Source organism: Glandiceps talaboti, chromosome 17, assembly GCF_964340395.1.
Source record: "Glandiceps talaboti chromosome 17, keGlaTala1.1, whole genome shotgun sequence".
NCBI lineage: Eukaryota > Metazoa > Hemichordata > Enteropneusta > Spengelidae > Glandiceps > Glandiceps talaboti.
The window spans coordinates 13539709-13557204 of NC_135565.1; the positions used below are offsets into that span (position 1 = coordinate 13539709).

Below are 17496 nucleotides of genomic sequence, written 5' to 3' on the forward strand. Positions count from 1 at the left end.
CATAAGTTCACCATTACCATGACATATCTCAGTTCTGTATTAATAAATACAGATTTGTGGATTTGTTATTTGGAATTTGTACAAACTGCTTGGAAGTATTGGTGGAGTCCTTATAGTCGAATATGACCAAAATTGTTCATCAGCTTGTTATAGATAGACCAAGCGATATATATTTAAATGTAAATATTTTCACTTTGGTATGACCAACCCTTGACTTCGCAAGAAGGATACATATAAGAAATTTATAAAGAAATTGGCGACTCAAAATAAATTAAAACTACCCCTGTTTCACACGCCTAAATTTTCAAATATGTTGTAGCCATCGTTTCGCAGTTAATTTCTAGATGTTCACCAATCAGAATATGTAAATTACATGCTAATAAAAAAATAATTAACATGACGTGGAGTAATTATGGCTTTCAAGAATTCCCCAGAGATCCATAAAATTGCAAAGTTAACTCTGCAAGGTCAACACTAATTATATCACATGTAAATATTTAAAGAAGTATGATTTTTTTACGTGAAGGTAAATATTTATTTTATTGGTATATTTTGTCAATTATTAATGTGAGAATATAAAAAAAACAATGCAAAATATTATATATACATGTTTTTTTTGCGGTTTATGTTTGAATATGTTTATTAATATAGCATTAAAAGTTAAAATTCCACACTTTTCATGCATTGCTTCATTATCAAATTTATTTACCGTTTGCTATATCAGGAACGACGTTTGTTTGGAAAATGTAGCCAACCATAAGAACTTATCTCCCGTATTGACGTCACCATTGTGAAAGTAGGCCAATGTAAAGTGGTGTGCCTCATGCGAGGAATAGCGAAACTTTTACTTGGTTAGCTTTCCTAGAGTCATAGATATTCCGTTTCTGTTTGTTGTAGTATGTTACAAACTAAGTTTGTAATTTAATTGGTTCATTTTCTCAACTCATTGACGTGAAATTCACTGCGGGACGGGTTAATTTCAGTTTATGCAAATAGGGTATAGGAATGTCACAGTGGGGGTGGGGTCACCGCTAAGCATGCTGGGTAAACTAGCTAGCTCGGCAGATCACCGTGTTCGCAAATCATGGTAAGCGACGTTTTACCGTACGTTGAATAAGGATTTAGCGCACTTTTCGTAGGGATGACACCTATTTAGGAATGTATCACGGGATTTTGGTACTTCGTTAATCCTAGGATGTGTTCAGCAAACATGGTTTGACGGAAGAAAAGCGAGGAAAGCTTTCCAATTTGCTATCTGTGCGTGTGTTTATCAAGCTTGTGTGCTTATAGGTTTATATTATATATACTCCACACACACACACAACAGTGTGAAAGGAAACCGGTGGGTTCGCAGTGTTGCCGGTGAGTTGGAGGGGTTAAAAATTGGTTTACTCTAGCTGACAATGATGTGTGACGTTATGCCAACAATTTCGGAAGATTCCTCAGGCCAGCGGGGATCGCAGTGTAGCGAAAATGACTCTAACTTTGAACAGTTGATGGTTAATATGCTTGATGAGAGGGACAAGCTAATGGATACGCTCCGAGAGACGCAAGAAACTTTGCTCGAAACGCAAGATCATATGCAAGAAATCGAACGAGAACGCGACTCGCTGCAGAAACAAATTTCCAGCAATCTGCCTCAGGTAAGTTTCCTTAACCGGCCCCGTAAATTCGACAGTTTCTTCGGAGAACTGCCGAGTCCCCCCGTTCTGGACTGCAGTGGCCCCTCTACACTCTTGTCATTTGCACTTCGTTGGTCAGCCATCTTGAAATCAAACAGTCGAAGCGAGTGAGATAGAGTTCTCACTTGCCGGGTTTATTTTATCTTCGACTGTGTGCAATAATTTACAGATAAACTCTGATAATTTCAGCGACCCCAAGCTGCCGAGCAAGCAATGACAGAAATAATCGAAGCACAGGAAGTGCTATATTTTGTGCGTGCAAAGGGGGCGTTCTTCGTGATCGTTCCACAAAACATTTCATTTACATTTCAACAAAACTGTGACATTTAGCCCCCATTTCATTGATTGTATTACTCCTGTTTAAATAGTGTATTGGATTTTATTCTCCTTGGAATGCACTTGATTTCTAAAAAACCCGAATGATATTATACACTCGGAGCTTGCCATTGTGGGTACACATATATTGCCTATGTCTAAATAACCCTACAATGAGGCTCAGTATACCTCCATGGTTATACATACACTGCTAAAGCTTTATAAGTGGAATGAATTTCTGTAGAACTAACTGGTCATTACAGCAATAACATAATTAAAGCTATGAAATATACAAAATACTGTTTACTTAATAAAAAAATAAGCGATATATTCCAAACACAAAAGGTAATACTTAATGAGATAAAACCCTAAATGTATTCCAATCACTTTGAAATAATGAAGAAAAAGTGTAAATATTAAGTTTTCGTATTTTCATAATAATCAAATGTAGGTTTTGGTTAAATTAGCATGATTGTCGTATTTTGGTTATATATTAAGAATTATCGGAGTGTTTGAAAACATTGCATTGATCAGGGTAGTAGTGAAGTGCTGTGTAAATGGAGACATAATGAAATAAGCTTTGCACCTGATGATATGGAGGGCAAGCTATGTGATCGCAGACAATTAATTTTATATTGGTGAAATTAATTGGTAGAATAGAATAAATTGTCACCTGTCAGTCTTTGAAATTGACATGGGTTACTTAGTGTTATTGTATTAGGTATGCTATTATAATCTAGTGTGACTTGAAAGGTACGCAGAGACAGAAATGAACATGACTAATAAAAGAAAATATATCTTTGATCTTTTTAACAAAAAAAAAATACATAGCTGATTTTCATTTATATGATGATTTTGTCACTGGATTTTTGTAATGTTTTTCATCATCACAAAAGTAGGAATATAGGTGGTGTAAACATAAAACTGATATGAAATACTAAATATACAGTGCTTCACTGTTATTTTTGTTATCAGGACATTAATATTCACGATACACCTACGTGTATGTATCTATCCTTAGAAGTATCACCGACATACTTCCATGATGTATCTGAGGCTGTCTTGACCATTGAATGGGTTGATAATTTATATAAAGCAATGAAACTGATACTAGGGTTAGAGTGATAATTGGACTGGGTTTATTTCTTGGGAGTGAGTTGACATAAGGATGACTATTTGTTGGTCAAGGTCAGATGGTCAAGGTCATTGTAATGAGGTCATGTGACAGGTATAAGGTAGGACGCTTTGACACCTGTATTGTTACTGACACTAGTAGTAGGTGTTGAATATGATTCTCAAGTACTGAATGTGAGATGTTTTTGGAAAAGAGACACTTGTGAATGTTATTTCTTGACCCCTTACATGAATTGGCATAATTTAACTCTCCATTTGTGTGTCTTTTACAGTTATTATGCCTTACATTTTTGGTAGAAGAGAAATCTCCAGAAATGAATTTTAAAATTTGGTGTCCTTTTCAATATAGGGGCATCCAGTGTTTTAGCTAAGGTTGGGGAACCCAGGTAACAGAAAGGGAGAAAGGGTAAAGATGGCAGTGTTTTCCCACTGAGTCTATATGTATGGTAATTTTGTTTGGGAACCCAGGTAAAATGACATGGGACCCACCTCCCGTCCCCTGTAGATTTCACCTACTTACCACCCTTAGCAAAAACACTGGACATCTCATAACGTGTTACGAACTACTGTCTCTGATACAGTATACCGCTATGTGTTCATGATAAATATGGTTTTGAAAAAGTGAGGTATGAAAAAAATGAATTTTTTCTTTTATCTTACTTTGACATACATGTACATTTTTTGGGGTAATGAACACACATAATTGTTGCTTTTTGTGTATTTATGTTCATCATTAATATTTTGAAGGAAACAGCTTGGAAATAAAAAAAAATTGAATTTGGTTTTTCTTTTTGTTAGCTCATCATGATACAAATATGCACTTCATTATGCTGGTACACTGATCTACACTTTTATTCTTGTCATTAGTAACTTACAATTGTAACTGAAACATTATATCATTGACAACAATGCAAATTATTTCCTTCACAAAAAGGCCAGTAAATTCCAGAGGATAGGAAACTGATTTCAAATCAATTAACATATTTCGATGTAGGTTGAAGTAGAGTTTTCATCTTAAAACGTAAAGTGTTTATAATAAGTAGACTTGTGGATAATACGTGTTGTGTAGTGTTGCCACCGTTCATTACACATCATGTCACGATGTGTTGCTTGTTTTCAATGTATCTGCATCCACTTTGCAGTGAAGTGCACTGGAGCTGTGTACTCTTTGGCCCTATGAAAACCTAGTATATAAATTACATAAAAACAATGGCGTGTTCTGATTGGCTATCAAGACTTTATCATGGTCATATAGCCAATCATGACTGTTGTGTCATAATCACTCATTTGTGGCTCTGTGATACATAGTTTAGAAATGACACAATTATTGCAACAGAAACTGGACAATTTTAGATTAAAATGTGGTGTTGAAAGATAAGCAACATAGGAAGTCAATTTATTTTCAGAATTTCTGGGTATCATTTGTCAGTTCCTGTTTGTGTTTGGTTTGCCACAGCTTTGAGGATCAAAATTCATGGAAATTTTACTTCTCAGTTCTTGTAAGCAGGAATTTCAACATAATGGCTTGATATTAGCTGTAACCCTCTCAGGGAAGTAATTTGAATATCATCTTAAAAGTACAGATTTTTTTCCATTGTGACAACTTTGAATTAATATGGAATTTTACCATACCTAATTTTGTGTACAGAATGTTTATTTTGCTAAGTAATTGCATGATAAAGATAGAATTGCTGAAATTATTGACCTGACTTGAGGAGGTAAAGTCTACTATTGAGAAATAATAACTGCTGATGTATAAACAGTATGTTTATAGCATTGTCTCTACCCCCCCCCCCCCCCCCCCCCCCCCACACACACTTTCCCCAATAATCATGCTAGATACATGTACATCATTATTGTGGGCTGAAGAGTGATGTGAACAAATGTCATGTACACCATAAGTATAAATTGAGATCATAAAAAAATCAAAAATGAATTCTGTCTTTTCTGAGAAATCACAGTGAAACCATTACATGTACAGGCGTACTCTGTAGAAGAACCTTGGTCTATTGCTCAAGAAATCCTGTATCCTTACATCATAGGACAGCATACATTAAAGGTCCACTTAAGATGAAGACTAATATCAACGTAAAGTGAGAAAATGAATTGTTTGGCAGAGCTATCGAAATTTTAATCCAGAAAAAGAGAATGGTCTCGTGTAATCCTTGTTACGATAACAATAATGTGATGACTTGGGATTGAAACATTGTCCTTTAAAAAGATTACTTTGTTCGTTAAAAATTTAGAATAGAAGTTGTAGTTTTCAATATGCATGTCTTGTGTGAAGTGAAATATTATATTTGTCCACTTGTCACAGAATGATGTATGGATCAGATTATTTCAAATGTCTGGAACTCATAAAAGTAAGTTGAAATGTACAAAGTAAGTTGTAAAACAAAACAAACAGTTCTATCTGTGGATTTTACTGGATTAATAAAATCAACTTAGTGTATACATATGCTAGTAGTTGTTGTCATCAAAACATTGGTAATGTCAGTATGACGTGATCATTACCGGGAAAAAGTAAATGATTTCGAAAAGAATCAAGTGGGGACCACATGTGTCCGTAGATTTACATTCCTAGACACCCACACCACCATGGAATTCTTTGTGTCATTTTCCACCAATTCGGAATTAATTTAGCACAGAATTTAGCGGCATCGGGGTTAAAGGGTTGGTTCAAGGAGCCGTGATTTGTGTCTGGAGTATTATATTACTAATAACAATGGTGTTGTGGTCATGTGTTGCAACATTGGGTAATATTTGCCGTCAGGAGATAAATTATGCTTTAGTTTATTATAGCTACATTTGTAACTTCTAGGTCAGACAGGAACTAAAAACTTACAGAGCAAATAACTATAAAAACTCTGGGATTAGTGTAAGGGATGGGTCAGTCATTTTAAGAGGAGGGCCAAATTGATGATGAGCTTAAAAAGATGTGATCAACTTACTGATAGTAAAAATGAACAAAATTGTGGAAAGAGGGGCTGCATTTTACAAAATGAAGTTGATCTGAAGGCAAATACATAGACAATGAGTATACATGTAGCGTAGATTTCAATGAAAAAGTGTTTTACATTACATGGTAATAATATGCAAATTAGGTCATTATTATGCAAAACCACATAATTTATTCAGAACTATTATCCAAGTAACTTTTGATGTCAGTTTTGTTGAAATGGCCAAAGATCATGTGCATTATGTTGTGTAGGATAAGATGTTTGGTAAAAGTGAAAGCAAGAAATGAAAATTAATCAAATTCAGGCCAAGCCATTGATATTATTTTGGAGTGAACTAAGGTAAAATGTATGGGAGAGTGTAGGATTTTGTTAACCAATGTATAAGCAGAATCAAAAGTGGATTTAACGATGCAATGTTTGAGGTCAGTTTTGTCACGAAGTACATGTACATGTAGCTAGCGATACGCATTATCAGTGGCTGTGTTCTCTGAATTGTGTGAAGATTCCATTAGGGTTTCCCAATGAGTCACATGATGAACACTGTAATGTCTTCAACAATCGTCTGATGAATCAACAAAATGCTGTTTTTGATGAATCAGGGTAGAATGTTGTGATGAGTCAGTTTTCTTGAGAAGCAGGTTGCTGTACAGGTCACTCTGATCTTGTTCTGTTTTCGTCCATTCAAAACACTTGAAACTGGAGACCTTGTGAACTCTTGCATCCCCCTTGCCTAAATGAGCAAACAAGTAGAAATATGAAGTATCGTACGCTATCTTTAGGTTGTTTTTTGATTGGCCGACAGCCTCTTGCTGGAAGAAGCAGACAAACAAAAAAATTGAGGGCATGTTGATGTTGTGACTGTACTTGGATTGGTTTGAATGCTTTCGTGGAAAAGCAAGCAAATAATAAAATGGAATGTATATGAAGTCGTTAAAGGACCAGGTTTCGATGGTTGTCTGACTGCTGAAAATGTGAAATGCAAACAGATATGAAAATTTAGCACACAACTGGTTTGTGCATAATCAGTTCACTGAATCGCAAATGCGTTGTTTGAAATATGTGATATATATGATGTTGTTCCTCGATAGGTCAATGAATCTAAGGGGAAATACAACAAAAATGAGCAGACTGTTGAAATGCAGAAAAGTGATAAAATTTAACATACAACCTCTCAGCTTTCGTTAGTCCGCAATCTTTTAAACTCAAATACAGTCAAATGTCAACAATGTATGGTACATTTGGTTATTCCAGAACTCTTTGGTGAAACTAACAAAAATACTGCATACCAAGTGCCGTAGCTTGGTTGGGCCATGGTAGAGGAAACTCTACACACCATGGGAAGTAGAATAATGGTATTGAAAGCATAATAGTGATGCCTACTTGAGGCTATGACATTCTTTCCATTCACTTACACCTTGAAACTAGTCAGACGACATACTACCCCCAAAGCTAACAATTGTGTCAAGTTGGACATTAAATTGTGCTGAAAGTATCCAACTTGAAATCCACTAGTTGAACACAATCACTTCATTTGTTCATCTACTCAACTTGCTAAAAGCTGGTCAGTGTATATAAGAGGAGAATTAGGGCTATTTGTAGTTTTGACTTGGCACAAAGCACACTGAACTTGTGAACTACCTGCCATTTTCCCACCATTTTTTTCGACACAAATTTTGGTTCGACAAAATTTTTTGGTATGTTTGAACTTATTTTAGACACAACTAATAAATACAAGCTTTGTTTATGAAATGGCACCAAAAATTTAGGCCAAAGTGGTGACATTTTAGTAATTTACATGAAAATAGACTCGCCAGAGTTACGATATTTTAGTTTTCACACAGGTCTGGTGGTGAATGGGGCTAATGCATGTAATAATGAACAGCCCTAGTTTCAAGGACTTGGGTTTGTATATGGAATTCTAGTGTGCAGGCATGCATGTGTTTGTGAAGCCTGGTACTGGACTCCTAGTCTATAAACAAACAATACATGGGTTGTACAAAAAACTCATCTGGTGTGAACAGCTACTATAATATGGCGGGAAATCCTTTACTTCCTGTCCATATTGCAAATTAATTTCTTTCCCATGGAACAATCTTTTTATCACCTGCAGACTAGTAAAAGGTAAAACTGTTTGACAACCTTGCACATTTTGGTGTTTCAGAAAAGTTTCTTGGTCATTAGCCAGGGTTCCCTAACATACCGTAATCATGTACAGTATTCCGGTCATTAGCCAGGGTTCCCTAGCATAGTCATGTTACAGCACAAAAACATGTATATATGGGAAACTACACACCTACATGTATTGCTTACTTTGTTGTTTTCTTAACTCAAGAAAAATGTCACACAAATCTTGCTACGTCAAATGTATCGATATATACTAAACTCTTAAAGTTCTTTCCATAAACTTAAGGTACAAAATTTAGGGGAAATGTGTATATTCAAAACATTAATATATTTAATCTTTAGACAAGGAAAACAAAAATCTAAAAAAGATATTATGTGTCCCTGTGGGAAAGCATGGCAGTTTACCTGATGTCATCCTTTGTGTTACCAGGCAGGATTTCACCACATTACCCAAACTAATCACAGTCCATATGATCATATACATTATTACTGTGACACCCCCTAGTTTTGTTTCTATTTACATGTAGATTTTATAACTGTAGTATAAAACCCTTTATGTAACTTTATCTGGTCCTGGTCTGTAATGACGTAATGATAATGACTTGCAAGTCATGTATAAGAACCATTATACCATGTATGAGCCAAGTTGACCACAAAATATGGAAAATATTCTCTTGTCCTTTTACGTGATGACAACATGTGTCTATGTCATCACAACACATGTGTCTACATCACTGGTTCTGCTGTCTACATCACTGGTTCTGCTGTGTTCGAAATATGAGTCAAAATATTCAAAATTGTCATTACTTTCCCCAATTTTTCTTTCATATTACCGGCACTGGTACATGCATTCTCCAAAATTTTTCTTCATTCGGACTGAAAATACTCATGACCCCAAGGGTTGTCACTACTTATCTAGTGACTTGAAGTGACAAAGACCCCTTAGTTCATTTGGCTGAATGAAGAAAAATATTGGGAGTAATATCTAAGAATTCTTTGTGGATCAACGTAATAAGGGTGCTACCTGTCATTTCCTCGAGTCATCTCGATAAAAGTACAATTGTACCCTAAACCTTTCATTTTCTGTAAATATTCCAATCGACACAAGATACATGTATGCCCCATCTCGTCTCTATCTGGCAAGTACATGGTGTATGTAAGGTTTTGCCAGTCTCCTATTAGTTCTAGCTCTCCTGTGGAAGAATTCTAACAAGGACACTGGTCTACAGAACTTGTCACTGATCTCGGCCTAAGCTCTCTTGTGAAAAAAAATGGACAAAATACTGCGTGTATAATGTACAAACAGTAGATTTATCTATTCCTAGTGTCACGCGCAGTAATAGTGTTTGTATAGATTTATCCCAAATTCTTTGGGATAAAACAGGAATGCTAACACAATCACAGTTGAACTGGTAAGGTTACAATGTATAGTGATCGAAATGACTAGTATGGTGTGATGGCCGCAAGGTGTGCTACTTGTACTACTTGGTATAATGAATGACAAACAACATCTTGAAGGGAGATCGGTTTTTTACAAAGAACGCAGAGCTAACATTATGTACGTAGGTGGTCCAGTGTGTAAGATTTGTACCAAAACGTACCAAACGGGAAGGACGTCTTTTGGTAGATATTTGTGGTTTAGTTAATGAATGGGATGTATTGTTTTGGAAAAATTGTTAATTATGCTTGAATATAGATATAACAACCGTAAATTCACAATGATGTTTTGTTGAATAGAGCTTTTGTGATTAGATTCACAGTGAATTCGTAGGATGAGTAACAGTTGTACCTGAGTTTTGCATTGCACACTGTCCTAAATATTGTAGGGTTTCCCCTGTCACCAGATGTAGGAAGGACATGTTGTATTATCTTCACTTCCCCTCTGTGTCAACAGAACTTGAAAACACATCAAAACTCTGAATAAGTTGTTTGTCATTCTGACTAAGCCATTTCCATTTCATTGATAAACAAAAATCAAAATTTTTATTTTTGCACTTCAGTTAAAATTTCAGGAATCCACCATCATCTTAACCCTTTCATGACTGGAGATGAGTTTTAAATAAGTTTGGGACTCAATTTATATGAATATTTTCATAATTACAATAATATTACTTCATTACGAAGTAACATTTCTTTAATTCCAGTCTAAAATGAAGTTGATATATGCCAAAAACTTACATAAAAACAAGAATTTTGTTCAAATAATTTTGGCGGCAAATCTTTCAGTACTGAATGGGTTAAAATGCAAACATGTGTATCATAAGTTAAACAGTAGCAAGTTTATGAATAAGACCGTGTCGGAGTTGATGTGCAAGTCTGACCATGATATGTACTAATTATCCAGCATGGCTGTCAGTAGTTGATAGGTAGTGTGAATAGATGCCCATAGGCTAATGAATAAATTGATAGAACTGGTATCACAATGCCCAAACTTTTAGTGACAATAAAAATGACTGCAGTCATTCTGTCTGACGGATTTAGTCTTAAAATAGACACAACATGACAATACAATTCAACACAGGTTGTTCCTGCAAATCCGCCCCGATTGAGTTACAGAGGAATTAAAATGATTGTAGAATGTTGCATTGTTTGGCGTATTATCAGCAGTGATTCACAGTTTGCGTTATAAGTAGGGGAGAACACATAACAGGGTATGAGTCAAAGTCCAATACAATTGCTGACCTATTTAACGTGGGCACAACACTACTACACGTCGTACTTTTTGCGGTTTCTTTTCATCCATGCGACAATTATCGCTGTCATTGTAACGTAATAAAGTTGTGGGAAAGCTTCTAAGACCTATGTTTATAGATACTTGAGTGACTTCATCCCCATGTTTGGTTAGTCATGTTTGTTACATGTCTAGTACCAGGTATTTTTTATGTTCACCAATATTCGACAGCCTATGTAAGACTAAGAGTTCATGTGACCGTTTGATTTTCTTGTCTAAATCGTCACGTACGCACACATACAGTATATAGGTCAAAACACTTGCGATAAACCGAAGCTTTTTCCATCAAATTGTGTTGAAAATTACATCCAGTTTCACCCGTATATTTACCAACATGGTATAATCTGATTGTTTATGTGATCATCATGGCCTGTTCTATTTGTAAACAGGGGTATGAAAACACATCTGTGTGAGTAAGATAGTGGTATCATTCCAATCAGATAGTGATTATCAATGATTGTAAATCATATCCGATATCATAAAGTCATCCGCACTATTCTTTTCAAAATGATAAGTTTTGACATTCAAGAGAATTTCTGCTATCACCAGTAATCAGGTGTGATAGTTTGGTTTTCGGTATCTCACCACCACGATATCTAACAGTCTGATTAATCATGCTTCTGTAGGAAGAGATGTAGACTGCATAGCCAAATGTATTAGACTATCTGATTGGCTGACAGACAGTTTCTTATCAAAATTGACTTATCAGCAACTACTTTACAGAAATTCATCATGCTTTGAGTCCTATTAATGGTCTAGGCTTTTCTGTAATAAAAGAAAATATTTTTTGTTTGATTGATGAATAAGGAAATATTTCAAATAATTTTGAGGTAATTTAAGGTAAAGAATTTTCTAAAATTAACCGACTCTGACTGTATGTAGATAGATCAATGTACATTCCCTAGTTGGTAACCCTGTTCCATAATATAATATGATATAATATGATATGATTGGTGGTAATGTAGCAATAATGATATCTGAGCAAGTAAACAAGTTGTACTAATTTGCAAAATGTGGGATTTTTACCCTAAATTTATTGTCACTGTTGCAAATTAAATGAGGTACATGTAAACCCGTGCAATATTATTCCAATATGGTGTCTTTTTTACTGGAATTTTCCATTCATGAGGATACAGACACTGAGACAGTTACTAGCCGCTAGGTGAAAACCAGGAAGTGATAGTCTTTCAGTCTGGTTAGGATGCTATTGAGGAAGAAGAAGTGGTTTGGAATTTTTTTTTCATATTATTAGTAATAAATTATGTGCTTCGAAATTACTAGAAGGTCTTCATCTGCAGATCTACATGCACTGTACTTATATTACAAAGGACATTGGAATGTACTGTAAACCTGAAACTTTTGTGAACAACTTATTTTTGGTTCTTTTGCTGGAAAACAAATACATGAAAATACATGTAAGTAGTGGCTACAGTGCCTAAAAACAGAGTACACCAGGCTTAGAAATGTGTAAACATTAGTCTTAAGTTTGGGAACTAGTTGAAGACAGTAAAATTGCAAAATTGCTTATTTTGCTAGAAAATTAGAAAATAAGTAGTGGCTATCCATAAATACAGGACACCAGACTTGAAAATTTGAAAGCATTTGGAAACTAGTTAAAAACTAAAATTGGAAGAATTTTTATTTGCCAAAAATATCTAGGTTTACTTTGGTTCATTATCAGGTACTTTTACGTACTTTGTGTTGTGTGAATTAAAACAATAGTACAATAAATTATAAATTCTACTTCAACATACTAAACTGTAGTCACTAAATCTACAAATCTACATATTAGCAGTCCGTTGATCATTTCCACAATAATAAAACTGCCTCTCCAACATCATATACATGATTGATTGATCATTAGTATTTTGTGATTGAAGATTGACCAAAAGTTATTTAAGTGTATACAAGTAGCAAATACAGTTATTTTTGGTGATATATTTACATGGATCTTTGTAAAGAGACCACCAGGTTACCTGGATGTATAAAAAGAAACAAACAAACAAACAAATAACAAAGATTTACTTAAGTTTATATCAAGAATAAACAACCTGTAATAACGCAACTTTGTTGTATCGTGACCACCCTTGAATAGAATATTAGCTCACAAGTGACTGGTTTAAATCAACATTTCGACATCTACAGTTAAAAGTGAACAACTTCCCTTCCTATCTCTACCAGGGGGTATGTATATAAATAACCACAATTTTAGCTAAAACCAGATTTTAATTCGTATTCGCTGTAAAAACTATTTGGGGAAAGATTCAGTTTTTTTAGAAACATACATCTATATGTATATATACATGTACAGTATGTGTCATCGTCTAGAAATGCAGTTGTCGGTGTCACCCTTGAACTCAACTCACCCTATCCACAGTGAAATGATAACTGGCTTGAGTGTGTCTAACTACCATGAACAGTATCAGTATTGTACTGTGGTCTGTCATATGAGTAGTTGTGTGCAATCTTATCTACCAACAAATTTGTTATGATTGGATATAAATAGATTAGTGTAGTCCCGATCTCTTTGTTAAATATTCATATGTTAGTTTTCATGATAGCTTGGGTTGTACTCATGGTCTGTCATTATGAAAGTCATTTCGATTCCTTCTTTATGACAGCGAACAGCGGACGGCGTCTATTATAAATGTAATTTCAGTTTGGTGACGTCACTTACAATGTATATACGTCATCTCAATTCGGCGATATCTCAATAACGTCATTTTAATTTGACGCATCTACGTTGTATTATATGTTATACATAATTTTGATTCGCAGATAGCGTCTATTATAAACGTAATTTCAGTTCGGTGACGTCATTTATATACGTCATCTCGATTCGGTGTTATCTTAAATAACGTCATTTTAATTTGACGCATCTACGTTGTATTATAAATTATACGTAATTTTGATTTACTCTTTATTATAAATGGATGGCGTGTCTATTATGAACATAGTGTCAGTGAGATGATATCACTGTTATAAATATCATTTCATTTTGATGATGTCACGACACTGTTTTAGAGCGAATAAATATCACAATTAAGAACATAATTTCAAATTAACATATTGAATAAAAAGCATGATTATAAACATTTCATAATTTCAAATAAACGTATTGAAAGTAATGAATGAATAATTAGTAATTAGTGAAGTGTTGTATTTATTGATGTAATAATATATGCACCTTCCAAACAAAATTTTCTTTTCCATTTTCCAACCAAAAATTATAAGAAATCATTCAAATGTATAAACTTGAGAAAGAAATATGATGTTTATAATAATGTATTTATATTTATATTTATATTTATATAACTTAGGTTTCTATTGTTAGCAGGGTTTTATGTTTCCATAATTGTCATTGAATTGTTTGAAATTGTAAATTTTACGAAATTTCCATTGCTCTATGATTGATATTATTACGCTGTGGTATTTTGAAATCCAATGAATTGCAAATTTGGTGAATTTTTAAGAAGTCTTAATAAGTGTGTTGAAGTTTCAAATATTGGTACACAAATTGATCACATGTACCAAGATATCTTTGTATTTGTATTTGAATGTGTATTTGAGTAATTTAAATGAAATACTGTCGGAGTTGAAAATACTGAAATGTACTTTGTTATAAAATCTATTCAAATACGAACGTTTCAAATAAGTTGTACTGTCAGGTAGAGATTCACGAGGGAGGGGAGATTGGTGTGGGGTGATACAAGAATGTTTGGGGATGGGGGGGGGGGGTGATTGCGGTGGGATCTCAGGTGATACAAGAATGTTGGCATAAACATGCTATAACAGTATGAGTCATACTGGCTATAAATAGTGGCCATAATGGGCTGATAACAATAGGTCTGTCCAAGCAGGTGATGTATGCCCCTTATGGCAATAATTCAAGTGTCCCTGTCTTGTAAGTTTATTACGCTAGAGAATTGGATTGTCACTTTACATAGATCGTACAATCTTGTACTACTTGCCTTTTCACCTGTCGACTTCGTGCAGACGTAGTGTTTTTGTTGAACTGACTTTGTATTTTTATACTAAGGCTTCTACCTGTCGACTTCATGCCGGTGTAGTGTTTTGTTAACCTTATGTGGAGTGTACAAATTTGTATTGTGTTTTTAGCTGTCGAGTTTTAAGTAAAAGACCTGGTGTTCTTTTTTAGGTGGAGATCATACAAGCTTGGACAACTAAGGCTTTTCACTTTTTTGGCTTCATTCATGACTGGTATCGGCATCATGTAGGCCTGGTGTTTTGTTACAGCGGAGATCATTTCAACTTGTATGAGTACTCATTTTCTCACCTGCTGGCAAGTTTGACAAAACACAGCCTCTATGAACAGAACTGCGTGAACAGGATCTTCACACATGCCTGTTCATACAGGTCTGATTTAGGTTCATCAAGTGCTATCGTGACATTGAACTCAAGATCTCTCTTTACGATGAATCAATACCATGGGTAGATTTAGACTAGATTTAGGTGGAAAGACAGTGTCACTGTGTACATGTACAGCAGTTCTCTAAACCCAGTGCAAAGTTTTTTGAGGGAACACTTTCAATGTTAAGATAAGTAGTTTTCATTGAACTGTTCTCTATTACCCCTTCCAGAGTTTGTAGTACAAATTACAATCACATGGAAATAGTTGTTGGCAACAATACATAAGGAAATGGCATTGCTTCCTTGTCCAGGTAGCAATGTGACTCCTTCAAATATAAACTCTATCGATAATATATATTGTTCAAGTCAAATAACACCAGAAACCATGTACATACAGACCTGTACATATACCCTTTGATGAATTGATTAGTTTATAAACTTATGAAAACTTAGAGAAAATTTTATTCGAAAAACCATAAGATCTCAGAGCGGGAGAGTGATTAAAAAAAAATTTATACAAATGTAAATAAAGTTTAACAATTATTAGTTTATTTTAGAGATACACAGCTGTTTCACTTCAACAGCTATAAATCAGATTTAACGAAACAGATGTGTACCAGCTGTTTGAAAAAAATATGAAAAGCTATATAAAAAGGAAGTGTTAACGGCTATATACATAGATGTATATATTTACAATGTATTGCAGGAGGTAACAATTCTTTCTTTGTAGTGTCGGTCATGTGTTCAATGATGTAGTTGTATAATGTAATGTTCTATCATGTGATCGCAGTGTTCCACCTTGTAATCATAGTGTTCAACCAGCAACCGAAGTGTTCCACATAATTTATTTCACTTTATTGATCACATGATATAACCATTGGGTCCTCCTGATTTCAAATAGTCAGCATGGTTTCGTAGTGTTCCACCATTTTCAAAATTTAATGTGCCAATGTTTTCTACATTGTACCACCTCTAGTTCGTATGGTACATTGTGTATATGTATGCTATGACACAGCACCCTCATGTACATGTATCTGGCAACCAGTTTCACATACATGTAGAGCGAGGCCTTGAGGGTGGATCCGATCGACATGATTTTTCTTATATTTACACCGCTTTGTATCTGTACCAAATTTTACATTAGTCATGTTTGCAGGTGGAGTAGATGTGAGCCAGGAATCGATTCTGACAATGCGATGCCCCATAGTTCGGTTTGCAAACTGATTACATGTAACCCGGGGCTCGATTCTGGCAATGTCCCTAAGTCCTGTTTGCAGATGGAATAAGTCAGAACTTGATTCTGACAATATCCCTCTGCTGTAAGTGTCATAGTCAGTCAGAATCGAGTTCTGTACTCCAGCTGCAAAGCTGGACTGCATATTTATTGCATGAGGTAACCCCAGTAGTAGTATCACTATGGCTGTATCTACTAGACTGTATTGGCATGCGTTGTTGTATCATATCCATGCCGGTTGGAATCCAATCTTCAGGTGTACATACAATTGCTTTGTACCGGGTTAATAATAAATAACTCCCTGCTTTGCTAAGAATCGGAACTTTACTGTTGACACTCAGAAACAGCTTTGTGAAATTCATAATAAAAGTTAAAACGTATTGTGAGAGAATGACTTGTTGATCATTTCATCTCAAAATAGCATCATTGTTTGGTGTTTGTGACTCATTGTTTGGGACGACTGAACTTTACACAATGAATGTATGAAAATAAAAAAACAGAAAATATTGTTGTGAGGGAATGGCTTTATGAAACATCATACAAAGTATCTATTCTAAATGATGTATGTATTGTTCGCAGTCAGTGACTCATGATTTGTTTGAACTTTGCACAGAAATTTCTTGAAAACATGTATGATGAAATAATCCAAGTTGTAATAGCATGATGAGGGAGTGATCTTGTGAAAGCAGAGTTACTGAAAATTATTTCATTGCGTGAAGTTAGTAACTCACTATTTTTCAAAGACTAAATCATAAATGTCGTGGCAAAATAAGGCATCGTAGAAATTATTTTGCAAGAGTGAATGTTCATGAACTCAGCCTTGAGTCAAGTTGTGTGAGGATTTTTGGCTACCACCCTCCGTCAACCGACTCGTCTTGTTGGGGCTTGGTTCATACATGTAGTTTCAGATTTCTACTCTCATCCATTACGCATACTCTCGTATTT

At 34.8% G+C, this 17496-nt stretch overlaps 1 protein-coding gene across 1 annotated transcript in view; it reads left to right on the forward strand.

Moving 5' to 3' along the window:
- Positions 1–1068: 1068 nt before the first annotated feature.
- LOC144448514 (liprin-alpha-1-like) overlaps positions 1069–17496 on the forward strand; it is a 241221-nt gene continuing 224793 nt past the window's right edge. The window contains exon 1 of the mRNA XM_078138781.1: positions 1069–1643. Within this exon, the coding sequence (XP_077994907.1) occupies positions 1404–1643 (240 nt within the window). The 5' untranslated portion in view covers positions 1069–1403. The remainder of the gene's footprint in view (positions 1644–17496) is intronic.